This window comes from Paroedura picta, chromosome 6 (genome assembly GCF_049243985.1).
Source record: "Paroedura picta isolate Pp20150507F chromosome 6, Ppicta_v3.0, whole genome shotgun sequence".
Lineage (NCBI taxonomy): Eukaryota > Metazoa > Chordata > Lepidosauria > Squamata > Gekkonidae > Paroedura > Paroedura picta.
The window spans coordinates 99,126,839-99,153,753 of NC_135374.1; the positions used below are offsets into that span (position 1 = coordinate 99,126,839).

The window sequence follows — 26,915 nt, forward strand, 5'->3', positions numbered from 1 at the left end:
TCTCCATTCCAAAAGAACAGTTTTAGGGAATCTCCCCCCTCCCTTTCATTATTGATATCATAATTTAAATAACTATTTTGGACTGCCTTGAGTTAAGCAATCCAGCAAGCTCTATAGCAAGCTGGATTTCTGGAGAGATTTTTTCTAGAGATGTTGGAAGAAAGCGTGGAGCTGTTTGTGCCATATGTTATCATGGGCGCTCATTTCATTCAACGCTATTTTGTCAATCTGTTTAACACCTAGGCATGAAAGGCACTTTTAAAGAAATTCCTGTTTGTCAGAGGTACTCATGAGACAGAGCAAGGAAAATCCCATTCTACATTACAGGCCTCCAAATGTTACATGGCAGGCCTTCCTACCCCGACCCCACCCCACTTCAATTCTTTTGGTCACTCATTCCCTCTCTCCTTTTAGCCAGTCCTTTAAAAATTATTAGGTGACTAGTAAAAAAGCCCATTGTATGAAGAAGACAATGGGCGCTAGCAGGTGGGGACCAGAGCGAGCGGCAGGCGAGGGACAGAGCGAGGGACAGGCTACCTGAAAGAGGAGGCGGGCGGCGGCTCCTCGGCGTCTCGTAGTTTTTGCCGAGGAGCACCAGGTGTGGTGCGCTGGGCTGCGGCGGCTCCTCTGCATTTTTTTGTTCTTCTGCGGCTTTCCCGGCGGCTCCATTGTGTTCTGGGGCCATGAGGGCAGGGAGCCGCCAGCAGCAGCGCTGTGCGCGGCTGCCGGGGCTCCCAGGGCGCCGGCTTGAAGCGGCGACAGGCTCCTCCAGGGTTTTTTTTTTTTCTGCTGCCTCTCGTGGGCGCGCCGGCTTGGAGCTGCGAAAGGCTCCTACAGGGTTAATTTTTTTCTGCTGCTTGGAGTTGCGAAAGGCTCCTACAGGGTTTTTTTTTTTTCTGCTAGCTCTCGTGGGAGCGCCGGCTTGGAGCTGCGAAAGGCTCCTACAGGGTTAATTTTTTTCTGCTGCTTGGAGCTGGGAAAGGCTCCTAAAGGTTTTTTTTTTCTGCTGCTTGGAGCTGTGAAAGGCTCCTACAGGGTTTGTTTTTTTTTCTGCTAGCTCTCGTGGGCGTGCCGGCTTGGAGCTGCGAATGGCTCCTACAGGGTTTTTTTCCCCTGCTGCGTGGAGCTGCGAAAGGCTCCTACAGGGTTTTTTTCCCCTGCTGCTTGGAGCTGCGAAAGGCTCCTACAGGGTTAATTTTTTTCTGCTAGCTCTCGTGGGCGTGCCGGCTTGGAGCTCCTACAGGGTTTTTTTTTTTTTTCTGCTTGGAGCTGCGAATGGCTCCTACAGGGTTTTTTTTCCTGCTGCTTGGAGCTGCGAAAGGCTCCTACAGGGTTTTTTTTTCTGCTAGCTCTCGTGGGCGTGCCGGCTTGGAGCTCCTACAGGGGTTTTTTTTTCTGCTGCGTGGAGCTGGGAAAGGCTCCTACAGGGGTTTTTTTTTCTGCTGCGTGGAGCTGGGAAAGGCTCCTACAGGGTTTTTTTTTTCTGCTGCGTGGAGCTGGGAAAGGCTCCTACAGGGGTTTTTTTTCCTGCTGCGTGGAGCTGGGAAAGGCTCCTACAGGGTTTTTTTTTTCTGCTGCGTGGAGCTGGGAAAGGCTCCTACAGGGTTTTTTTTTTTCTGCTGCCTCTCGTGGGCGTGCCGGCTTGGAGCTCCTACAGGGGTTTTTTTTTCTGCTGCTTGGAGCTGCGAAAGGCTCCTACAGGGTTTTTTTTTCCTGCTGCGTGGAGCTGGGAAAGGCTCCTACAGGGTTTTTTTTTTCTGCTGCCTCTCGTGGGCGTGCCGGCTTGGAGCTCCTACAGGGGTTTTTTTTTCTGCTGCGTGGAGCTGGGAAAGGCTCCTACAGGGTTTTTTTTTTCTGCTGCCTCTCGTGGGCGTGCCGGCTTGGAGCTCCTACAGGGGTTTTTTTTTCTGCTGCTTGGAGCTGCGAAAGGCTCCTACAGGGTTTTTTTTTCCTGGTGCGTGGAGCTGGGAAAGGCTCCTACAGGGTTTTTTTTTTCTGCTGCCTCTCGTGGGCGTGCCGGCTTGGAGCTCCTACAGGGTTTTTTTTTTCTGCTGCGTGGAGCTGGGAAAGGCTCCTACAGGGTTTTTTTTTTCTGCTGCCTCTCGTGGGCGTGCCGGCTTGGAGCTCCTACAGGGGTTTTTTTTTCTGCTGCTTGGAGCTGCGAAAGGCTCCTACAGGGTTAATTTTTTTCTGCTGCTTGGAGCTGGGAAAGGCTCCTTCAGGGTTTTTTTTTCTGCTGCTTGGAGCTGGGAAAGGCTCCTACAGGGGTTTTTTTTTCTGCTGCCTCTCGTCGCGCTAGCGGCGAAAGGCTCCTCCGGGGGTGTTTCTTTTTTCTCTGCAGCTTCTCGGCGGCTGGAGTCTTGTGTTGTGTTTGCGGCGGGGGCTTCCTTGGGGCCGGCCTGACGCGGTGAGAGACGCTTCGCGCCTCTCACCGCGTCAGGCCGGGAGCAACTGCGAGCCGCGCTGAGCGCTGCTCGCAGTTGCTGGGGCTGGGAATCGGAGGGACCAATCGGCAGGCGCTTCGCGCCTGCCGTTTGGTCCCTCCGGTTGTCTGTCATGAGGAAGGGTCCAATCCGGACCCTTCCTCATCCCGGACACATCCCGCCCCAGAACCCCTTACTGTTTTATTTAGTCCGTGGCGCCCGCGGCGCCACGGGCGGTGTACAGATATGACCATATATACTCATGTTGACCAGCCCCCCCCCCAGTGGTCAGTGATGGGCCTGGTGGTGGGTGGAAAGGGGGGAATCAGCCATACAAATTTTTGTTGGCTGAGACTTGTTTCATAAAGTAACAGTTGGAGTCCTGAGAAGTAAATACTTTAATTTTAACTTAATTACTGGGGGTGGTAGTAATAGACACACCACAGAGCAACTTAGGCCTGCTCTGGCCCCATTTCTGGTGTTGGGGTGTGTGTAGAGGCAACAGAACGGCATAGGCTTGCCCCAGCTCTGTTTCTGCAGGCTCTCTTTGGTGAAGAAGAGCAAACTGGTAGCCAACCCAGAGTGCAGGTATGGTTCTATTCACAAATCATCTGAAAACATTTCTGTGCTGTCACTTCCTGTGCTGTGGGAGTGGCCTGGTGATATCTGATCAAGTGGGATTGTCTGGGTGATGTCAGATCTGGTGACAAGTGACTTCCGGGGGTGTGGCAGGAAGGTGTGACCTGCTGTCATCACTTCTGGGGGTTTTCAAAGCCTGAAGAATTTTTCAGGAATTTCTCCATGGTAAACAAGTTGAGAAAGGCTGAGGTACAGTTTGAAGCAATGCTCCAAATGGTGGCAGCAGAAAAGGAAGCAGAGAGTAAGTGGCAGCATAGAGTCAGGGAAAATATTAATCTCCAAATACTATCTCTTTCTTTTTCAGGCTTCCAGAGATTCAGAAACTAAATTCAAAAGTGAAAGCAGGGTTAAACTCTTTGCACTGGATCCAGATGCACAGGTTAGATGAGTGAAAAGAAAGCTGTTGATTTTATTCATGAAACCCACCTCCCCTCAAAGTGAAAATATGCCCTTTTTTCCCTTTTAAAGAAACTGGACTTCTCTGGTATCGATCCAGAAGTAAAACCATTTGAAGAGAGGTGTGGAAAGAGAATTCTGGTGAAGTGCCATGATTTATCTTTCAATCTGCAAAGCTGTGTAGCTGAAAATGAAGAGGGACCAACAACTAACGTAAATAATTTTGATGTCGTCTTCGGTGGTAGCTTCATATAATTAAGTGTTGTCAAGAACATAAATTTTGAGAAATATAATTACATCAGGAGGCTTATCTTAAAATTTCGTGATGCAGATAGGAGCAAAACGAGTAGTGGGATGGCTCTTAATATTGGAGGGAAAAGAGAACAGCTGAAGGTTAAGGAAGAAGCGTGAAGGTTCACAGCTGATTGTAACACATCACCATAAAGGTGATCTGAAGCTGTCCTCAGTATCATGTCAATGAATGAAAAGCAAACTATGCATTTTCTAAGTGCATATACTAAAAATATTATGTCCCTTTAACAAAAAATACTATTTTGTTCATAGAATGAAACCTGTCTTTAGCTGATATACTTAGTGATATGTCATGTCTCTTCCTACCATTTGTAAAGTATAATTCTAAAGATGTCCAGAGAGTAAGGAATCCGATGAAAACATTTTTACACAGTAGAAGAGAATCCTTGAAGAGAAACGTATAGTATAGGAATGACTATTTTTATGTGTGTGTTATCACTGCAGATTACCCTGTTACTTCCTTGAGTTTCCAAAATTTACAAAGGTATGCATCTAACAGCATTCTGCATTGTTATGTCCTTATTTAATGTCTCTTTTCAATATACAGGTAGAGCCATTTTTTATCACATTGTCATTATTTGACATTAAACATAATCGCAAGATTTCATCAGACTTCCTTGTGGATTTAAATCATAGCACGGTGCGACATATGATATCTAATGCATCTCATCAGTTTTTGAATGGGGGCAGTGATTGCCTACATAGAATCAAAGACATTATTCCCGAGGTTATGCTACAATATCCAAAACAGGTAAGCTTGAAGAAGCCTTTGTGTTAAACTCGCAGTGCAGAATAAAGACCTGTATTTTCAATTCACTATTATTAAAACCAAACTGCTTCTTTTAAGGGAGTATTCTCCGTAACGTGTCCGCATCCCGATATATTCCTGGTTGCTAGAATAGAAAAAGTCCTGCAAGGGAGCATTACCCATTGTGCTGAGCCATATATGAAAAGTTCTGATTCTTCAAAGGTATGGCGTTTTCATTATGGTCGACAGACACAGGGCTTTTAATTGAACTTAACTGTTTGGAATTCTAGTTGTAACGTGATCATTCTCCTGAACATTTTGATACTTGAGTCAAACTCGGTAAATATATTAAGAGCACAAATCTGCGTTTCGTGTTTGAACATTCCCAAAGCCACGTTCTGATGTCAAGGAGCAAATGCAGTATTTCCTGATCAAATGATTAATGGGTTGGAGTCTTATGTGCTGAGTGCCCTCATGCCCCCCAAACATTAATTTTATTTGCGTGGGCTAGCTAGAGAGAGAGAGATTGACCTAAGGCCAGCCAGTGAGTTGTGTTCAGACAGAATCTAGTCCCATGCGCTAAAAACTGTACCACACTACCATTCCTTTTAAACAACCATGTTTGCAAAGGGTGCCTGGAAATGCAAAATAGATGGTAACGTGGAGCCTGAAGCTATGCCTCTAAAACACGGCTTTTACTGATTATGGCACAAATTTAAAATAGAAGGCTGTTTTTCATTTTATTGGAGTAAGATCAGAAAACCATATTGGACCTTTTTGGGTGAATTGGTGCAACGGGACTGACCCTTGGTGAGGTTTCTGGTGTCAGTACTATATACCATCCCTAAAATTCTAGCAAGAATTGAAAATTTTCATGAATACATTGCCAGACAAAAAATTAACTACATTGAATAGAAGATAAAAGAGATAAAATTTAGATGCATAACAAGAATGATTATGAATTATATTAGGCAAAAAGCCCATTACGCTCAGGAATGCAACGGGTGGTAGCAGTGGGGCCCCCTCACACTGCTGCTGTCACCCTACCTGCTCACCACACTCGCGGCAGGTAGGCCGATCAACGTGGGGGGCTGCCGGTCCTATGGTGTGGCCCCCCCCAATGCCTCCGCAGCTGCCTGGCCAGCTGGGCATGCTGGCAACCAGGCCAGGATGCCGTGGTTGTGCTCCCCTCAGCAGCAAGGCTGCCTCTGGCTGGCTTCCTGAGTGCATCACAGCCGCCTTGTGGGAGCGGGTGCTCTAGGAGCCAGCCCAATCCAGGCGTGCCCAGCTTTGCTGGACGTCCCCGGATTGTCCTGTGGAGCATGTCTGGCTGGAAGTGGGGACTGGACAGCCAGAAACCGATCCTGGACACTTTGCTCCCACAGTGGCTCTACTGAAATATTAGAGCCACTAAAGTGGTAAGGATATATCTGTGAATTTGATGATGGCCTCAAATGGCTACATATTGGGTTAGAGTCAGTATTTACGTCTATGGGTATGTCATTTATATTAGTGACAGTGATTTCCTATGGTCACTTATAGGTTGCCCAAAAGGTTCTGAAAAATGCTAAGCAGGCATGCCAACGACTAGGACAATATAGAATGCCATTTGCCTGGGCAGCTAGGTAAGGCTCATTTTTAATACTTCAAAGTGAGTTTGTTTATGTCTCAACTGAATCTGATATTTGAGAATTTATATTGTGGGCAGGTAATCATTACAAGGCGAACCATACTGAGTCTGAGTTGCAGAATTTGGAAAAGGTACTAGACAAAGACGTTGCATATATGGTGGCAGACCAAAAGTGTTTAGCTTTTTTTTTTCAGTCTACTGGCTGGGACAAAGCTTGCTAAATGGGCTTCAATAAAGCAACCTTTGTGTTTATTTTTGCATTGTGAAACTTCTGTTCTTAAGTAAAATTGTATCTTTCAGATCACTGTTTAAGGATACATCCGGAACGCTGGACAAAAATGCACGATTTTCAGCTCTTTACAAACAAGATAGTAATAAACTCTCAAATGAAGACATGCTTAAATTGTTAGCAGATTTCAGAAAGTGAGTACCTTGTTCCTTATGAAAAAGAAGAGTTGGTTCTTATATGCCACTTTTCTCTACCTGGAGGAGTCTCAAAATGGTTTATATTCGTCTTCCTTTCCTCTCCTCACAACAGACACCCTGTGAGGGAGGTGAGGCTGAGAGAGCCCTGATATCACTGCTCGGTCAGAACAGCTTTCACAGTGCTGTGAGGAGCCCAAGGTCTCCCAGCTGGCTGCATGTGGGAACGGGGAATCAAACCCGGCTCACAAGGTTAGAAGTCGGTGCTCCTAACCACTTCACCATAGCTGGCTATCTTTCCAGAAATTGAACTGAGGCCTCACTTGTTATGTGGAGCTGTGCACTTATTGATTATTTTGAGGCTCTCTGTACGACTTCCTGTGTCATCTACATCTACACATACAGCTCACATGGCTATAATCTATCCTTCAGAAAATGGTTTGAAAGGGAAGAAATAGCTTTTGACACATCAAAGAATAAAGAAGAGCCCTATATAGTGCTCTTTGTGGAAGATATTCCATACAGCAGTTGGCACAGACCCCCTATCTCAATCCACCTAACAGTAATCAGAGTCATACCACATGTTTCCCAACTTGTCAATAAGAATATCATGTAGAACCTTATCAAAAGCCTTATTGAAATCAAGGTAAGCTATCTCCACAGTAGGGTTGTGCGATTCGGCCGCCGAAGCAGCCATTCTCACCCGTAGCAGCCAGTGCTGCGCCACAGGGGGGGGAGGCGCGAGCGCCTCCCCCCCCCCCCCGTGGTGCGGTGCTGGCTGCTACGGGTGGGAATGGCCACTTTGGTGGCTGAATCGCACAACCTTAAGCATTCCCCTGATGTAGCAAGGTAGTAACTTTCTCAAAAAAAGAGATAAAGTTATCAAGAAAACTATGTTGACTACAGCAATAATCTTATCTCCCTGATACGGGTTGGACTGCATGATTTGTAATCCTTACCAAACCTGTTCTGCTGTTTTTCTTATATGGTTTTTAACTTTATTCTCTGCCTCTATTTTCCATTGAACTTATATGAGTCTTTTCCCTTCCATAGACCCGAGAAGATGGCCAAGTTACCAGTCATTTTAGGAAACCTAGACATAACAATTGATAATGTTTTCCCAGACATTCCAAGTAAGTATTGGAAATTATTACTAAGTAGCTGGAAAGCTTTTCCACTTTCAATTTTTTTATTGGTTTTTAATATATTTTCAGATTATGTTAACTCATCATACATTCCCATGAAACAGTTTGAAAACAGTACCAAGACATTAGTAACGTTTGAAGTAGAGGAGTTTGTTCCCTGTATACCAAAACATACTCAGCCTTTCACCATCTACAACAATCACCTTTATGTTTATCCAAAGCACTTGAAATATGACAGTCAAAAGTCTTTTGCAAAGGTGAGCTCACATTCAGATTCAAACGGATGACGCTGAATCTGAATTGAATAGTCTAATTTTGTTGAGAATTTGGGGTATACTCTGAACCCTGCACTTAAAACCTTTATCTCTATATATGTTCACCTTTTAGGCAAGAAATATTGCTGTGTGCATAGAATTTAAGGATTCGGATGACGAAGAGTCTCTTCCTTTAAAGGTTTGTTGATCTGACCTCCGTCTTCTAGAAACAGTTCTGTTAAATCATTATTGCCTCTATAGAGGCCACATGGCAATAATTAAGGTTTGTAACTAGGTCTCTAATGGCTATTTTAAATCCTCATATTAGCTTGTCCACTGTAAAGATTTTGAATCCATGAGACATAATCCAGAAGTGTCTTACAAACCTGCTTTTTCAAGAAGCACCCCCCCTTCCAAGCATGCTCATCCGGCACAGACTGAATAACCTTACTTTCCATGCCTTACTCTATTACTTACTTTCTGTGTAACCTTCCAATCCCCAGCCAACATCACTTTCTTCTTTTCTGGATTCATTTGGTTTGCCCACTGCCAGGCACCAGTTCAGGGTTTCCACTGCCTTCATGAATTTAGATGAAAGAGTTGCATGGCATCAGCATATTGATGGTATTTCATTGCAAATGGTCTGTGTATTCCAGTACCCTTTGGTTTGACTGGGCACTTCTATCCACGGTTTCAGATATCTTTTGCAGTCCTGTTATCTGAGATTGTTTTTTTTAAAAAACTGGATATGCCAGATGAGCCTCACTTTGGGTCCCAATTGGAATGATGAGCCTCAAGAGAGGGCAGTATATAAATGAATAAATAAACAAACAAATAAAGGGTAGTATAAAAATGTTCTAAATAAATAAATAACATAAATAAATGTGGGCACTGGCACATTGGAAGACTGGAAAGGATGTGTACTACCATTTAACAATTGGGCCTTCATTAATGCTGGCTTGTGGAGATCATTTGTTAATTATTCAGTTGTATATCACTATAAATGTGGAGTTCTGTAAAACAGTGGTCCCCAACCTTTTTATCACCGGGGACCACTCAACGCTGAGGACCACTCACCAGGGACCACTCAACGCCTTTTACTGAGGCCCGGTGGGGGGGGGGTAGTTTACTCCTCTACTCTCAACCACTGCCCTAACGCTCTCTGATCGCTATGGTAATGTTTAAACATCCCTTCAAAATAAGATACAGACACGCCACAACAATGAAGTGTGTTGTAAAGGGCTGGGGGGATGAAGTAAAGGGCCGGGGGGCGGGGGAGAAGGCGTCCTTTGGGGCCCACCTCCAATTAGTCGAAGGACCACATGTGGTCCACGGCCCACAGGTTGGGGATTGCTACTGTAAAAGATCCTGGATCCATGAGCTGTCAAGTTGTGAAGTGGACTGCTCAAACAATTACACGTTGTCTATTTTCTTTGCCAATCAGTTTAGGTAAGGTGACTAAAAAGCAACAAGGACAAATATCTTTGTGATAACCCCAGCAAAATTTCAGACTGAGCGATGAAGGTTAGAGGAACTGAATGGAATTGAGATCCTAGGACCTGATCCGTTTTATTTTTGTGAAAAAATTTGTAACCTGATTTGCGTGTCTGGGGAGAGGCCGAGTTCAGATCACTGAAGTTCACTCATTGGTGCTGATAAGGAGGAAGGTGGTTATGTGAGAACCGGAAGCTTATTCCGGGTTGAGGGTTCTCTCTGGAATGTCATAGTCAAGTGAGCCCATGAATTCTCGCAAAATGCTTTTATATAGATATGCTTGAGTGTTCATCTGTACCTTTTAAAATTAATATATTGCTATGTTAATAATAAGTAGGGCAGGTTGCTGGCCAATGTACATTACCAGCCATCGAATGTTACCAAACATATATTGGCAGAACCATATGTCCCCTGCAGTTGCCTGTTCATTAAGGCTCCAGACTGAAGTTCTACTTAGCGTCTTATACAGGGGTAATCAAACTGCGGCCCTCCAGACGTCCATGGACTACAATCCCCATGAGCCCCTGCCAGCATTTGCTGGCAGGGGCTCATGGGGATTGTAGTCCATGGACATCTGGAGGGCCGTAGTTTTGACTACCCTTGGATAGCTGTGGGGATTTTATATCTGCTTCTAATGAGTGCCAAAATAATGTTATGAAGTTGGGTCAGTCTTACTCGTTTTTGTGGTTGTTCCTGGATATTTAGTGTATTTATGGAAGACCAGGTGGACCCGTATTTACAAGGCAAGCATTTGCTACTGTGTTGCATCACCACCAGAATCCAGAGTTTTATGATGAGGTAACCAATTTTATAAATATACATGTTATAACCATACGTTTTAATCGTTCTCCAAAAATATTCATTGGAACAGATGTTTTAATCCTTCTCCAGAAATATTAAGTGGAACAGATGTGGCGTATTTATTGTACGCCAGATGTTTCCCATGCAATTCAATCTCAAGTGAATGCAAACAAATTCAAATTGTCGTTTTTCCTGTTAATCTCTGGAATCTGTTAACCGTTTTCATTATGCTGTGTGTTAATTTATACTCTCACACTCTACCTATAAGTTTGAACGTATTGCTTTCATTCCATGACATTGCATCTGAGGAAGTGTGCATGCACACGAAAGCTCATCTGTTCCACTTAATATTTCTGGAGGGGGGGCTGGTTTCATGGCTTAAGTGCCACTCAGTGCTTAGCACACACTCAGGGCAGCTGTCCCGCCCCTGAGTGCTTCCTCCTCCAACCAACTTGCATGTCTGTCCAGTAGCCAGGCAATCACCTTCTGTCCCCCCCCCCCGACAACCCCCTCCTCTTTCCACTTCCCTCCGAGGCTCGTAGGCTGCAAATCCTTGCCTTGTGAGAGCTGCCCCTGACGGTGAGTTCCCTACCCAGTGCCTCCAGCCTGCAGCCTTTCCAGGTCCTGGAGGGAGGGGGAGGCCATCTGCAGAGTTCTTCCACCCCACCCAATCTAGCACTGTTGTATTCCTGAATGCAACGGGCTTTGCCCCTAGTACTTTACATAAAACTTTGTTGGTCTTAAAGGTGCCATTGGACTCTACATTTGACCTAGCCAAACTAACTTTATTTTCTTTTTCTTCTTCTCAGATTAAAATAGAGTTGCCCACCCAGCTTCATGAAAAACACCATTTGTTGTTTACCTTCTACCATGTCAGCTGCGATAATTCAAGTAAAGGAACTACCAAGAAGAAAGACATTGTGGAAACACAAGGCATGACTGAGTACCTTTTAGTGTGTTTTGTTTTAATACCTGTCTTTCTTTATAAGCTTTTGAACAATTCCAGCACTAATTTGGCAGTTTTCTGATGTTTGATTTCTCATACAGTTGAGTAAAAGCTGGATCCTAAACCATATTTACTTCTCCCCATGGGATTTCCTTGCTATCTCTTCAGCTCTTTCAATAAGACATTACAGTCTCACTCTTTTAAAATAAATATTACGTGCTTTGTTTTTCTGTGGAATAGATTTTTACTGTAAATATTTTAAAAGAAAATATAACATGAAAATTTCAGCAAGAACTTTTTGTGTCGTGATTTATACTTGAAATGTGTGCATTTAAAACCAAAATATGTTTTTTTTCCTGTTCTTTTTGTAGTTGGGTATTCTTGGCTTCAGTTATTGAAAGACGGAAGAGTAGTGACAAATGAGCAGCATATTCCTGTATCTGCTAATCTTCCATCTGGATATCTCAACAATCAAGAACCTGGCATGAGCAAAGTAAGATAACTTGTTGTTTATAACAAAGCAGAGTTACAAAAAAAAAAGAAAGCTCGATAGTATAGGCAGGCATTTATTTGCCTTTGTGTCCAGAATGTACAAGATGAAATTAAACTGTTCTATTAAGTTTGTGTAACCCCCAAGTTTATAAAAAGCCATGTAGGGCTTCGTATTTCATTAATAATGAAATATTTTCTCTAGACAGAAATACAAACTTCAGTAATTTATTTTGCAAGATCTTTTGTTCCTTGCGACATGAAATAGGAATACTTTCAAGGCATATTCTCATTATTGGAAAAACTCTTTACAGTTAAGATTTTTAAAAATTTGCATAGTTAATATGGACATGAAACAGCAAACTGGAGTTTTAATAATGCTTAACTAAAGCATTTTTGATGTAGGTTGTGGGGTTTTTTTCTGTTCTGAGGAGTTGTGTAACAACACTAATCAGGGAGAAATAATCAAGAATTTCTGAAATTGTATTCACAATTTCACTTTTTAAAGGGTTTTATACTGTTTTGCTGAGGGTCAAACACGACTGAATGGATAACATCATCATAATCTTGCTCAGTTTTCCACTGAGTTAAAAGCCAAATAGTAATTTAAGATTATATTTTATTTACAACTTTGAAAATAGTGTTTCTTTTCCAATGGCTATAGATATTTTGTCCTTGTCTAAATTAATGGTGCTTCATTTTATGAAGCAGCCCAGAATGTCTTTGATGTGCCATACAATATATACAGCCACTTAATTTTTTTTTCCTGTTTTTGTAGCATTTTGGCCCTGAAATTAAATGGGTGGATGGAGGCAAACCACTGTTGAAGGTTTCAACTCATCTGGTTTCTACAATATATACACAGGTAGATGACTTCATGTTCCAAAACTATGTCAAAATAGATGGAGTAATGCTTAAAGCTTGTATAAATATGCCCCCTTCAGGTACAAGTGTGGATTGCATGCAACATACCATGTTCAGTATCGACCAGTAAACTGTGCATAGTATTTGCCACTCTCCAGTGGCAGTTGAGGATTTATAAAATGGTCTGTTAGAAATACGAGAAACACTCTATACTTGCCCCAGTATGTCAGTCTCTTTCTTTTAGAGGGGAGTCATTAGCAAGTAATGGAAGGGAAGGAGCAGAACAGTAGAATGTTCATTCTTCAGGTCCCGACATTCATTATAGCAGCTATCAAGAAGGTTTACTTCCTAGTGGTTAGGAAACATGAGAATCAAAGAGATCAGAAATAATTGTTCATTGCTTGGTGCCTTATTCTTCGTTTTGATGATGGACCACAGTTAAACCAGGAAAGGTATAGCTCGCAATGGTGACAAAGTATGATGAGGTCTTAGATCAGTCAGATTCAGACCACATGCTAAATGTCTTTACCTGAGCTTCCATTTCTTTTGTTAGGACCAGCACTTAAACAATTTCTTCCAGTACTGTCAAAAAACCGAATCTGGAGCTCAAGCCTTAGGAGCTGACCTTGTGAAATACCTTAAGGTATGAAACTACAGTGTATAATGTTGCAGTGTGCTGGGCTATCAACTGTTAATTAAAAAAAAATTGGGGGCCAACTGTACCTACACTCAGCTTGATTGAATTAAAGCATATAAAGAAAACTACGATCCCCTGTAGTGGGATAACAGTTGCCTCTGTTATTCACCTACAGTATTTGCTGGCATATAAGACTACTTTCCCCCCCTGAAAAACATGCCTCCAAGTGGGAGGGGGGTCGTCCTATACGCCGGGTGTACTTCAGTTGGGATAGACATAGCTGCCCATAGTGGCCCATAGTACTGTATTTTGCGTGGAAATGTTGGGGGTGGGGTCGTCTTATACGCCCAGTTGTCTTATACACCAGCAAATACGGTAAGTAATAATGCTTTTTATCATAATTTGGGGACAATTATTTAATTATTTAAAATATATGCAGTGTGATTCCAATTTTAGTTTCTCTTTTATTCTAGAGTCTTCATGCTATGGAAGGCCATGTGATGATAGCCTTTCTGCCTACTATTTTAAACCAGTTGTTTAGAGTCCTTACTAGAGCAACTCAGGAAGAAGTTGCAGTGAATGTAACAAGGTAAACAATTAGATTCAGGAGTCCCAGTAAATCCAATATTTTGTCTTTAGGTTGCTGAAGGTGCTTAAGTCCTTGACTCTGCATTTACTCTGAATGCAATCCAATTTTGGTCTGTAGATTTTATCCATGTCAGTCTGTAGTAGCAATTAAAGCATAAATCCAGTGGCAGTTTTAGAGAGTAACAGAATTTATTCCAGCATAAAAGGTAGAGTCTCAGACCTCATTATCAGATGCATGGAGTGTATCTCTGTAAAACCAATCAATTTATAAACAGAAAGATGATGTAGGAGGGCAGTGGGATGTTGTAAGAGAAAGGTTGATTTGAAACAAGGAAAGTATCATTAGTAAACTTGTAATGGGTGAGAGGTGCTAACAACTGTTATAGAGGCAGAGTAAGATTAACATAATATCTAACGTAAAATAAACAGATACAACAGATCCTTATAGGAGGATAGCTGAACAAATTAACATCTGTAATAGGGGAGATATGCAAGACCAAAGCATCTAAAGTGAATGAGGAATTCCAGGTCCTTGTTAAAGGGAAGAGTATGTTAATGAATTATAATTCAACAATGTGCATTGGATTATACTTTTTAAGTCCTTTTGTAGGGAAACAGTGGCTTGTAGATCATCATCAGGTATGCCCAAGAAATAGTAAAGCCTACTGGTTTCTGAATGTTGCCATTTTTAATCTCAAATGGGAATGCTTTCTTACAATCAATAAACCATATGATTTATGCTTGTTTCATTTAGAGTCATCATCCACGTAGTCGCCCAGTGCCATGAAGAAGGGCTGGATAGCTATTTGAGATCCTATGTTAAGGTAAAATATATTAGGCATCAAAGCTGGCAACATTAAAACATGCCTAACCATCCCACTCACATGACGTAAATCTAACTCAGCTTCTCCCTTTTTGAAGTATGCTTACAAAGCAGAGCCTTACGTTGCTTCGGAATACAAGACTGTACATGAAGAACTTGCAAAATCAATGACTACGATCTTGAAACCATCTGCTGATTTCCTTACAAGCAATAAGCTGCTTAAGGTATCTATCCCTTGTATTAAGACTGCTCCTTCTGTTGCTCTCTTCCACCAGTGAGTGAAGATTTTGTGATTGCTTTCATTTGGTATTCATTCTCTCAGTGATCCATCCTTCCTGCCCTATGTTTTAATTGTAATTTTTTTTGTTATTCTGCATGTGTTCCAGCGTTGGTGTCAACTTTTTAAACAATGTGTTTTTGTTTGGCTTTAACGGGCTTTGAGATGTGTTTTGTCTTATATTTTTTTCACTCTGTTAGCAGCCTTCTTGGAAAGAAAGACATGGTATAAATTTTGTAAAAAAAGACTGTTGTTTTAAATTGGAACATTCCTTTGAATGAGTAAATTAAGGTTATAAAATATACCTACCTGTATAACTATTATAAGAAAAACATATAATGCTGGTTTGGTGTGTAGGCGAGATATATTTAAACATGTAATGTTTAACTAACTATTGTTTTTGTTTTTAATAGTACTCCTGGTTTTTCTTTGAAATTCTGATCAAATCCATGGCACAGCACCTGATAGAAAATGGTAAAGTAAAGGTATGTGATTTTTTGTAAAGGTTTTGAAAGGCTTAATAAGCCATAAGGGTATTTCATTGGCCTCATTGTTTACTTTTACAAGGCCCTAGGGCAGAGATTCCCAACCAGGGGTCTGCAGCCTTTCACCTCCTGCCTTAATGGACTCAGCCATGCACTGTGGAACCAGCTGCTTCCATTGCTCCCCCTCCCCCCTCCCGAGTGTGAGTCAGTTCTCTCGTAGTTTCTGTGCCTGGGAGGGGGCGGAGCCTGCACACCTACTCCCACTTTGAACTACATCCTGTCTGTCCCCCTCTCAATCCTCCTTGAGCCTGCCTGTTAAGTCACAGGTCACTTCCGGAGAGCATTGCAAGGAGGCGTGGCCAACTGACCACTTCTGGGGCTCCTTAAAACCTGAAAAATTACAGTATTTGCTGGCGTATAAGACTACTTCCCCCCCCTGAAAAACATGCCTCCAAGCGGGGGGGTCGTCTTATACACCGGGTGGACTTCAGTTGGGATAGACATAGCTGCCCACAGTGGCCCATAGTACTGTATTTTGAGTGGAAATGTTGGGGGGTCGTCTTATACGCCCAGTCGTCTTATACGCCGGCAAATACGGTATTTCACAGGCTCCTCCACAGTCAAAAGGTTCAAAACATACAGCATGCTATTTCTTACAGCAATTTGCTAGGTGTTTCTTAAGAAGTCATAGCAGAGAACAAAGGGAAAATCCACTTGGCATCTACTATGTGGAGGCATACTGTCTCTGAACTTGAAGATTTCATTTAGCTAACATGTTATCTATTTTTATACCTGTTGTGCATGAATTAGTCTAATGTCCTTTTAAAGGCACCTAAACCTGTGGCAGTCGCTAAATGGTGAGGCAATGAATTCTAAAATCAAGAAGTACTTTCTTACGTCTATTTTGAAACTATTAACTATCAATTTGGTGGGGGGTGGCAAATAAATTTGGGTGACTCCGGTGTTTTGGGAGGAGAAAATGTCTCTGTCTGTTTTCTCCACACCGTGCATAATTTCGAACTGTCCTTATTTTAAAAAATGAATTACAGAAGACATTCATATACCTCATATACCTCTAAATATGCTTTCTGTTCCAGATATCTATAAACATATGTGAAAGACTGTCTTCAGCCTTTCCTCTTGGGATCATCATCATATAAAATAAGATCTGTTGGCCTTTAACAACCAACAGGAAAGATTCTCTTTTATTTCCTACAACAAACCAATATAGCTGCCTGCTTGTTTTTCTATAATACTAACACTAAAACAGTTGAAAAGTTTTAAACGTAATACCCCTAATGCTTAATGTTCATGCTTCAGTCAGCTCAAAACAGAAGCTGGGGAGGGGCACTTTCCTTGTGAGAAGGGTTAAAAATACTTTTGAAAGCCAGCTCAGTGTAATGGTTACAAGTGCAGATTTCTAATCTGGCGAGCCAGGTTTGATTCCCCGCTCCTCTTCCACGTGCTGCCAGCTGGGTGACCTTGGGTATTTATCTAGTTTTATTTTTATTAGATATTTATACTGCCATTCCATATGGCTCAGGGTACTGATAAAGCTGTTCTGACTGAGCAGTAATATCAGGACTCTCTCAGCCTCACCTACCTCACAGGGTGTCTGTTGTGGGGAGAGGAATGGGAAGGTGAATGGAAGCCAATTTGAGACTCCTTCTGGTAGAGAAAAGTGGCATATAAGAACCAACTCTTCTTCTCCTAGCTGAAAAAAAAATCCCTTCTTGTATTTCTTTACTTTGGGTGCAGAGAAAGCCTGAGTAAAGTTTCTCCATGCTATATTTTCTGGGCAAAACTGAGAGCTCTAACTGGACCAGCATGAAGAGTTCTCATGATCCCTTGAGGTTGCTTCAAACTTGGTCACTTTACATATTAATGAAGTGCTGCCGCTTGAAAATCACAACTCTTGATTCTGTTTCTAGTTACTACGGAATCAGAGGTTTCCTGCCTCTTATCATCATGCAGTAGAAACGGTTGTCAACATGCTGATGCCGCACATTACTCAGAAATACAAGGATAATCCAGAAGCTTCAAAAAACGCAAACCACAGCCTTGCTGTCTTCATAAAGGTGAGTGCACTTCTTCCTGGGCCTGGATCCAAAGGAAACTTCATATACTCAATAGAGCAGTGTCTCAATTTGTAAGAGTTTCTGTTTAGCAGGAGCCCCCACAGAACCACCAGACAGTTTTTTATCGTCAAAAATCAAAATCAAAATGGCAAAAGTTCTACTTTTCACTGGGGCCGTAAGTGAGGAGAAACAGCCCCAGCATGAGGAGAAACAGCCCCAGCATGAGGAGAAACAGCCCCAGCATGAGGAGAAACAGCCCCAGCATGAGGAGAAACAGCCCCGGCGAAAAGCAGAGCTTTTGCCTAGTTGATACAGATTATTGGCTCATATTCATGGTGAAATGTGATAACTATGATATTTTGTTCAGATATTGACTGACGATCACTGAAGGAGATGCTGAAGCAGGATAAGTACACCCAGGACCCCGTTCCGGTTGCTCATGTCTGGAATTTATGGATGCTGATCAGTTGAAAATTATAAATATATTCATTTAATAAGAAAAAAGACTGTATTACATTTGTGCCATTTTGATTTCGATTTTTGACTTCTTATTGTTCACAAGAAATCTACGGTATTTTAGTTTTTTATTGTCAACAAACAGAACTGCTTCATAAGTGACCTCTTGCAGCTAGTCCAGAATTCATGAGTTGGACAGGCTTTGTTTATGTTAAAATCCAGTTTATGTAACCAGTTTTAAGAAATCACTGGCCACTTACTAAAATATAATCTTCACTGTGATCTTAATTATGATAAAGGACAATTCTAAATTACAATTTATCAAGTATCATTGATTGCACTGTTAAGTCAAAATGCGGAGCCTATAATCTGTGGCAATATGACAAATTGTAGCTTGGTTTTTGATTTAGCCCATCCTAATTCTTAATTCAGAATTTTAAAAGCCATGTTTAGAATGTAGCTCAGATAAAGCCATCATCGGTTCTTTTTAATTTTTAAGCATCCCGTGTTATGCATTGTTAAGATGTTTCGTGTTTAGCATTATGATTGAAGCCAGCTCTCAGGATTTGACCCTCAAGTTTTAGGAGATGGTTGAAAGACTCAAGGCACAGCAATCTTGGTGACTCTTAAGCAGGAATAGGGTGGGTCAGTGCCTGGATGAGAGATCTCTATGGATCTATTTGTGTCTTTCCCTGAGTGTCACAACAGAAGAAAGATGGATATAAGTGTAAACCCATGGGGAACATAATTTACCAGACACTTTGCTTTTAAAACATTATTGATATTTGTTTTCCTTTACAGAGATGCTTCACCTTTATGGACAGAGGATTTGTGTTCAAGCAAATTAATAACTATGTCAGCTTCTTTGCACCAGGTGATCCAAAGGTATCATATTAAATAAATAGTTTATACTTGTAAAATGCTGTGTTTGCGTGATGTTCTAGTGTGGGTACATAGTAACATTCTTTCTCGGTTAAAATAAATAAGTTACTCATTTATGTCCAATTGCTGCTACTTCATAGGAAATCATTAATCTTATCTTAGAAAGGAGATAAGACCGCAGAAGTTGTTACGCTGCTACCTGTCCTTGTGCTATCAAAACATCTTGTGCAGAAATCTGCTGCAATTGCTGAAGTGACTAAACGAACCCTAGATTCCCATCTCAGCTTTGTTCTGAAAAGGTTTCTAGGTCTGGCACAGTCTGGCATTGAAAATGGCGACGTTCAAAAAATGGTTAGGAGAACATTTCTGCCCTTTACAACAAACTGTTTGTTGCTGATCTATTTGACTGAAGGGATGTTAAATGGGGGCTCCAGCATGGCACTGCTGAATTAGAGCATCCCAAAATTTGAAATCATTCTAACAGGAATCAGGGATCCTTCAGCCTTTACATTTAGCAAATCTACAAAAATTACATGCTCACCGATCAAAGCTGGTCTTGGTATTTTTCGTGATTACATTTAATAATGTCTGCCTAGTGTATCTGATGGACTGAGCTCTAGCCCAGCAGTTATGGCGACCCACTAGTCCAAATTTACTCGGTGCTCTAGGCCAGGGGTAGTCAACCTGTGGTCCTCGAGATGTCCATGGACTACAATTCCCATGAGCCCCTGTCAGCATTTGCTTGCAAGGGCTCATGGGAATTGTAGTCCATGGACATCTGGAGGACCACAGGTTGACTACCCCTGCTCTAGGCAAACTGTGGCTTTGGCACCCATCCAGCATTCCACTTTCTGCAGTGGCTAACCAGATGTTTTTGAGAAACTGACAAACATTGCACAAAAGGTGCAGCTGCTCATATTATGGGCCCCAAACCAGGGCTGGTTTATTCATGTAGCACATGTAGTATGTGCTACAGACCCCATGCTTCCAGGGCTCCTGCATGGTGCCTCCCCCTCCTGAATCAGGGCTGTAGCCTCTCTCCTTCCCCCATTTCCCTCTTCAAGGACACTTGGAGTGACACCTCTTTTCGCTGCAAGGGGCCTCTCTGTCCCCAGTCTGGCGGCTCCCACAACAATTGTACTCAGCTAGGTCCTCCCAGATCCGTAAACATTCTGTAGGGCGAGGGTCCCTGCAAATCCTTAAACCATTCCTGCCTCAAGCAAGTAACATTCTGATATATATATGCCTATGGAGGTTAGATTCTAGGCTCTGATTACTCTCTCCTTCTTCATTAAGCCTTCTAATCTGTAAAATTCTAAGAAACTTACTCAGCAGAAGTGGTTTTATTTGATCAATATGTATATGCAATGAAAAAAAAGAATCAGCGAATGTGTGACATGGAAGATAACTGTTTCCTGGGTCAGAGATTGGTTTCCAAAATACGAAAGAGAGCCATGGAAAGGGCAGGGGTACCCGTTGGGAAGGTTGGGCCACAACCCACTTTCAGAGGCTTTGTGGACCATTTTTGGGTTCTGACTCATAGCTTGGGAAATGCCTCTGTAGGGATTAAAGCTGGGACGGTGTAGTGTTGAGCAAGGAACTGGGAACTCCTGGTTGAATTCCTGCTGTGTTGGGGAAGTTTGATGAGCAAACATGGACCTTTCCCAATTTCTCAGTCCAATCTACATTACAGCATTGTGGTTGTGTAGATAAAGGGGAAGAGGGAAGGACTATGTGATTATCACTTTATTCTTGATTTGGAGGGGAGAAATGGGATAAAAATAAGGGTTTTTAAAATATATATATATCTTTTTCTAGCTTAAAAAAAACCCTTGTCTCTCCGTTAAATGTATTTTGCAGACCCTGTTTGAATTCAAGTTCGAATTTCTCCGGGTAGTGTGTAACCACGAGCACTATATTCCTTTGAATCTTCCAATGCCATTTGGAAAGGGCAGAATTCAGAGATATCAAGGTAAAAATATGTATTTGTAATGTCAAATTGACATTGCTAGAACATTTAAATTGTTAAACATCTAAATCTTGTTTGATTTTTAAAAAGAAATATGCTATCACAGTCAAAAGTTCTTACCTCTTTCCTCCCCTTTCACATTTCTTACTAGTACAGGTAACAAGCTCAATACCTTAAAAATATGTCGTAGGCATGTGTGTTTTGGACCGCTCCAACTGAAAAATCTCTGCAGCAGAAAAATCTCCGAAGCAGGGATGCTTTGGAGACAAATCGACCGAATACGGCCTGAAGTGTATAGGGAAATATAGGGAAATGGTGGTAGTGAATTGCATCAGTGCCCTCTCCCTTTCCCTCTCTTCTCCCGCCCCCCCTTAAGATGATTAGGGGTTGACCAAATCGGGCTGAGATTTTCCGCCGGGTCTTTCGTTGACATCTTGCTGGTTTTTATGTAGAGCTTGTTTTATTGTTATGGGGTTTTATCAGGGTTTTAATGAGTTGTAACAAATAAATAAATCGAACAAATAATAAATAAACAGAGGCAAAGTGGCTGTCTGAAGCACAATTTGGCCCCCACCCGGCGCCTTGCCCAGCCGCTCCGGCGCGAAGTTTCTCTTTCGTGAGGCCTGAAGGGAGGAAAGCAAGAGCCCCCTCCCCCAACCCTGGCCTGCTCCCTGCCTGGGCCACCGCCACTCACTGCCTCCCTCACCTGCGACTGATCCCCTGTCCAGAGGAAAGCGCCCACCAGAGGGACAATAAGCAGTAGCCTCCAGGGCTGCCACCTCCCCCGGGCAATGCAGAGTAAGTGCGCCACTGAAGGGGAGCATCCTGCCATCCTGCCGGGCATCAAGGAGCATCACCCTGCTGCCCAGGCGAGGCTGAGCCGGGGTGGGAGCTGCTCTAGCCCGGGAAGGCAGCTGCACCAGCTCGCTCACCCTGGAGCCAGAGAGGGCGGGACTTGAGGAGGGGAGGTGGATCCTTGCTTTTCCTGCCCCTCCAAAGCAAGGCCCACACGGAGCGGGAAACTGGGGTGAAACTTTAATGGCCGAAGCTTCTGCCGAAACAGCCGATTTGGCTGAGCTTCTCATGGTCCAAAGTGGGTTCTTCCACACCCGAAGCGGTCTGGATTTTTTCCTTCGTGCACATGCCTTATATGTAGTCAGGGAATTTAGATACAGGAGGGGGAAAAGAGAAACTTTGATGACTACAAAAAAGATTAATTCCCTCCCCCGATAAGACAGCTATGTACTGCTTATTAGTTTTCTCCTATCTTCCTTCCTTTCCCCCACAGTGGACTTCCGCACTACTCCTATAGGTAGGTGTGAGATCTGCTTGCTCCTAAACTATTTTTCTAACGTTGAAAGCAATGATTTGCGCAGAAACAAAGCATTTCTGTTTGTGGGTTATGGTATTCAGGGGTGTACAAAAACACAACATGCTTTAAAAGAAATGTGTGACCTGATCTAAGCTTTATTGAGCTATAAATGAAATTGTATGGGACATGTCACTTTAAGTGAATTGAAAACCGTTTGAGAGCTCTTGTATGTCTAGTCCTAGCCAGATATCGTAATGCAATCATTAGAATTAGGATCTGAAGAACTGTATGATTAAGTCTCTTGAACTGAGGTTCACCATGTTGCATTGCAGGATGCTCTTAAACCTGTAAAGATGTTTTGATTTATGGCCAGCTGAAAACACTCTCTAGTTTCTCCTGAATGTACCCAAGCCCGCTTTGGACCCCAGCATTCCTTTTAATTATATTTATATAAGAAGGAGAGGAGTTGGTTTTTATACCCTGCCAGTTTGGTGTAGTGGTTAGGAGTGCGGACTTCTAATCTGGCATGCCGGGTTCGATTCTGCACTCCCCCACATGCAGCCAGCTGGGTGACCTTGGGCTCCTCATGGCACTGATAAAGCTGTTCTGACCGGGCAGTGATATCAGGGCTCTCTCAGCCTCACCCACCCCACAGGGTGTCTGTTGTGGGGAGAGGAATGGGAAGGCGATTGTAAGCCGCTTTGAGCCTCCTTCGGGTAGGGAAAAGCGGCATATAAGAACCAACTCTTCTTCTTCTTCTTCTTCTTCACTACCCAAAAGAGTCTCAAAGTTGCTTACAATACTGTCTTCCCTTCCTCCCCCTTCAACAGACACCCTGTGAGATAGGTGAGGCTTAGAGAGCTCTGACAGGACCACTCTGTGAGGGCTGTGACAAGCCAAAGGTCATCCAGCTGGCTGCATGTGGAGGAGCAGGAAATCAAACCCAGCTGCCACTCTTCACCTCTACGCCACAATGGCTCATCCATATACTAAGCAAGCTGGAATTGCACATGTTAACTTACTTTTCCCCACCCCTAAAGAGATACTGGCCTAAATTAGTACAATCTCCCTACATATCTAGATGGAGATCAGTTCTGCTGTAAGGACAAGATCACAATATAAGCAAATGTATACATTGCTTATTCCTTCTCAGTCTGTTCCTTTCTTAGTTTATAGAATTTTTCTACTGATTGATATGATGCAATCCTGCATGGTGGGTTCATCAGACTCTGGGAAATAGGAACTAATGGATTTCCCCTCTTCAAGGTTTCCTGATCCAGGTGGCATAGCTCAGGGGTAGTCAACCTGTGGACCTCCAGATGATCATGGACTACATTTTCCATGAGCCCCTACCAGCATTTGCTGGCAGGGGCTTGTGGGAATTGTAGTCTATGAACATCTGGAGGGCCACAAGTTGACTACCCCTGGCATAGCTGTCATGGGACAGAAACTACTGCTGTTTTAATAATTTCAAAAAAAAATACATACATACATACATACACATACTTATTAATTATTTATTATATTTATATTTATTATTATATCTAAGCTCTGCTGACAGTACACATGAAGCAGGAAGAACAATATTAATTCTATACTTTTTTTTTTTTTTTAGCATTTTGCTAAAGAGCACTGGATAGGTGACAATGGATATTCGCTTCCCCAGTCACATTCAATGTTTTTACAAAAAAAAATAATAATAATCTGATAATCTGATTTTGAAAAACAGTCTTCATGCTGTTACCTACATATTCAGCATGTTGTATACATTTTGGGGGTATTGCAGCCTAATGGAATCCAAGGAATGGAATTCTTACTCATAAAATAAGCCATTCATATGTAAAGATCCAGGCCAGTCAGGAGGGAGTAGCTCAGGGGTCTTAGCTGCTGTCCTTAACTATAGAAAAGATTAGTAATGAGTGGGATTCCCCTCCCACACACACACACACACACACACACACATCCATTAAGGCCCTTTAAGTCTTCCAGTGCTGTTTACATCTTACTAAATGCATCACTTAGCCCAGGGGTAATCAGACTGCAGCCCTCCAGATGTCCGCGGACTACAATTCCCATGAGCCCCTGCCAGCATTCGCTGGCAGTGGCTCATGGGAATTGTAGTCCATGGACATCTGGAGGGCCGCAGTTTGACTACCCCTGACCTCTCCATGGCCAATGCTACAATACGTTGAAGTGTCATGGGGACATTATTTCTTTAACCAATACCCGTGGGCTTTTAACAAATGCCTTAAAAATACTCTGTCGAAAGAAGCATGAAATCCCCTGGAGGCTCTTAAAAGGCTAGGGCATGGGACTTGGTCCCAGTTTGTTACCCTTGGTGGTCTTTAACCCATGACTGGGACTACTTGAGTAACTGGGAGCCAGCATCACCTTCTAAGTCGGCTGGTGCTGTAACATGTTTTTCAACCGCAGAGCAGAGGTCCACTGGACAAGTATCCAGCTCTTGGACGATGCAAGGTGACAGAGGAACTCGCTACTCATTTCCATTCTAACAAGTGGCACTGTATTTCTTAAGTGTACCATTGTTTCCTCTGAATTGCATGCTCCATTTTGTTACAACTTAAGCCTTTTGTTTGTAGTCACCTGCATGCTTGAGCTTAACAGAGTTTTCTGCTATGGATGTACAGCTGTCTGCAGTGTTATTCAGACTGCTCATGCTGCACGGAAGAAATATGTTTGGGCAACAGCAAGACCATTTTTCAGCAGCTCATTCAAAAGTCATAAACTCATATCTTCGGTAAAAATCAGCATGTGTTCAGAGAGTGGCTATAAATACGAAACGGCAGTGTTTATAGTTGAGCCTACGTATTTGTTCTTGTCTTTGCGCTGGTTTCTGTGATTCAGAGCTGTGAGCAGACAGGTGTTTTAATTTAAACATAAATGAGAACACAGAATGTTTTGTCCTAATAAACAACAGCTCTTAAAACTATACAATCCTTCAACTCCTGGCTTTTGTGTTTGCTTCCAGACCTTCAGCTCGATTATTCCTTATCAGATGAATTCTGCAAGCATCACTTCTTAGTCGGGCTCCTCCTCAGAGAGGTGGGAAATGCCCTGCAAGAATTCAGAGATATTCGCCAAATTGCTATCAGTGTTCTGAAGAATTTAATGATCAAGCATTCCTTTGATGATAGATATGCTTCTAAGGTAAATATATTTTAGCTTTTTTTTTGTTTATTTTCTATCCGCTATCTTGCTTAAGGCATGTGCATTTTATATAAGGGACAGTACAGTGTTGTTGTTGTTGTTGTTGTTGTTAGGTGCGAAGTCATGTCCGCCCCATCGCGACCCCATAGACCATGATCCTCCAGGCCTTCCTGTCCTCTACCGTTCTCCGGAGTCCATTTAAGTTTGCACCTACTGCTTCAGTGACTCCATCCAGCCACCTCATTCTCTGTCATCCCCTTCTTCTTTTGCCCTCAATCGCTCCTAGTATTAGGCTCTTCTCCAGTACAGTGTTAGATATTTGCAAAAATCATCCAGTTCACTGTTATCTATTCTTGGGGTCAGTGTCTTTCCAAGCAGAGAGTGGTCTTTCCAAACACCTGCTGTAATTGAGAACTTTTCATTAAGAATTGGGCATGTGCATTCGGTCTACCCAAGCTGGAAAAAAATTTCAAACAAATGCCTTACCAGGGGGTTTGGTGGGTTTTTTTATTTTATTTTCTATGTTGAATATGTGAAGAGGAACTAAAGAGCCTGTTGATGCGGGTGAAGGAGGAGAGTGCAAAAGTTGACCTGAAACTCAACATCAAGAAAACAAAGATCATGGCATCCGGCCCTCTCAATTCCTGGCAAATAGATGGGGAAGAAATGGAGATAGTGATAGATTTTATTTTCCTGGGCTCCAAGATCACTGCAGATGGGGACTCCAGCAAAGAAATTAGAAGACGCTTGCTCCTGGGGAGGAAAGCTATGGCAAATCTAGACAGCATCCTAAAAAGCAGACAACAAAATTGCATTTAGTCAAGGCTATGGTATTCCTAGCTGCAATGTATGGCTGTGAAAGTTGGACCATGAGGAAGGCCGAGCATCAAAGAATTGAGGCTTTTGAACTCTGGTGCTGGAGAAGACTTGCGAGTCCCTTGGACTGCGAGGCGAACAAACCGGTCAGTCCTAGAGGAGATCAGCCCTGACTGTTCCTTAGAAGGCCAGATCCTGAAGATGAAACTCAAATACTTTGGCCACCTCATGAGAAGGAAGGACTCCCTGGAGAAAAGTCTAATGCTGGGAGTGATTGAGGGCAAAAGAAGAAGGGGACAACAGAGAATGAGGTGGCTGGATGGAGTCACTGAAGCAGTAGGTGCAAACTTAAATGGACTCCGCGGAATGGTAGAGGACAGGAAGGCCTGGAGGATCATTGTCCATTGGGTCGCGATGGGTCAGACACGACTTCTCACCTAACAACAACGAAATGTTGAATACAGAGTCTTTATTCGGTATTTGGCCACCAATATAGTCAATACTCAAAAAAACTCAGTGGCAAGCCTAACCTGAGTCTGTTCAGTGGGGCTTTTAAAATTATTTATATTTGGATTTTTATACTGCCACTCATGATAGGCTGTCTCATGGTGGTTTACACTATAAAAACAGTAAAAAATAAAATATATAAGCCCATAAAACCCTTTAAACAAGACAAATAGGAATAAAAATAGAAATAGCTATAGATAGCAACATCATAATTCTTTTACCTCTTAAAAACCAAACTGTTCCAGCCTAGGGCCTGAGTAGATGACTCTATTGATCCAGGGACTGGCTCATTAAAATAGGGCAGGATCCACAGATTGACAGCTCCTGGCCTCAACCAAACACCTGGCAGAAGA

General features: G+C 42.6%; 1 protein-coding gene across 15 annotated transcripts in view; it reads left to right on the forward strand.

Moving 5' to 3' along the window:
• Positions 1–26,915, forward strand: part of DOCK9 (dedicator of cytokinesis 9) — a 158,043-nt gene that overhangs the window by 87,156 nt on the left and 43,972 nt on the right. For 9 of the 15 annotated variants that reach the window (XM_077343842.1, XM_077343839.1, XM_077343832.1 and 6 more), the window contains exons 10-31: positions 3,367–3,441; positions 3,531–3,671; positions 4,318–4,521; positions 4,618–4,740; positions 6,061–6,143; positions 6,449–6,571; positions 7,625–7,704; positions 7,786–7,973; positions 8,104–8,169; positions 10,170–10,262; positions 11,075–11,198; positions 11,583–11,704; positions 12,479–12,565; positions 13,118–13,207; positions 13,675–13,790; positions 14,544–14,613; positions 14,711–14,836; positions 15,303–15,374; positions 17,306–17,452; positions 18,710–18,793; positions 20,651–20,762; positions 25,061–25,239. In XM_077343842.1, the coding sequence (XP_077199957.1) occupies positions 3,367–3,441; positions 3,531–3,671; positions 4,318–4,521; positions 4,618–4,740; positions 6,061–6,143; positions 6,449–6,571; positions 7,625–7,704; positions 7,786–7,973; positions 8,104–8,169; positions 10,170–10,262; positions 11,075–11,198; positions 11,583–11,704; positions 12,479–12,565; positions 13,118–13,207; positions 13,675–13,790; positions 14,544–14,613; positions 14,711–14,836; positions 15,303–15,374; positions 17,306–17,452; positions 18,710–18,793; positions 20,651–20,762; positions 25,061–25,239 (2,505 nt within the window). Of the gene's footprint in view, positions 1–3,366; positions 3,442–3,530; positions 3,672–4,317; positions 4,522–4,617; positions 4,741–6,060; positions 6,144–6,448; positions 6,572–7,624; positions 7,705–7,785; positions 7,974–8,103; positions 8,170–10,169; positions 10,263–11,074; positions 11,199–11,582; positions 11,705–12,478; positions 12,566–13,117; positions 13,208–13,674; positions 13,791–14,543; positions 14,614–14,710; positions 14,837–15,302; positions 15,375–17,305; positions 17,453–18,709; positions 18,794–20,650; positions 20,763–22,047; positions 22,072–25,060; positions 25,240–26,915 lie in introns of all 15 variants that reach the window. The other 6 variants (XM_077343830.1, XM_077343835.1, XM_077343836.1 and 3 more) reach the window with 1 other exon arrangement.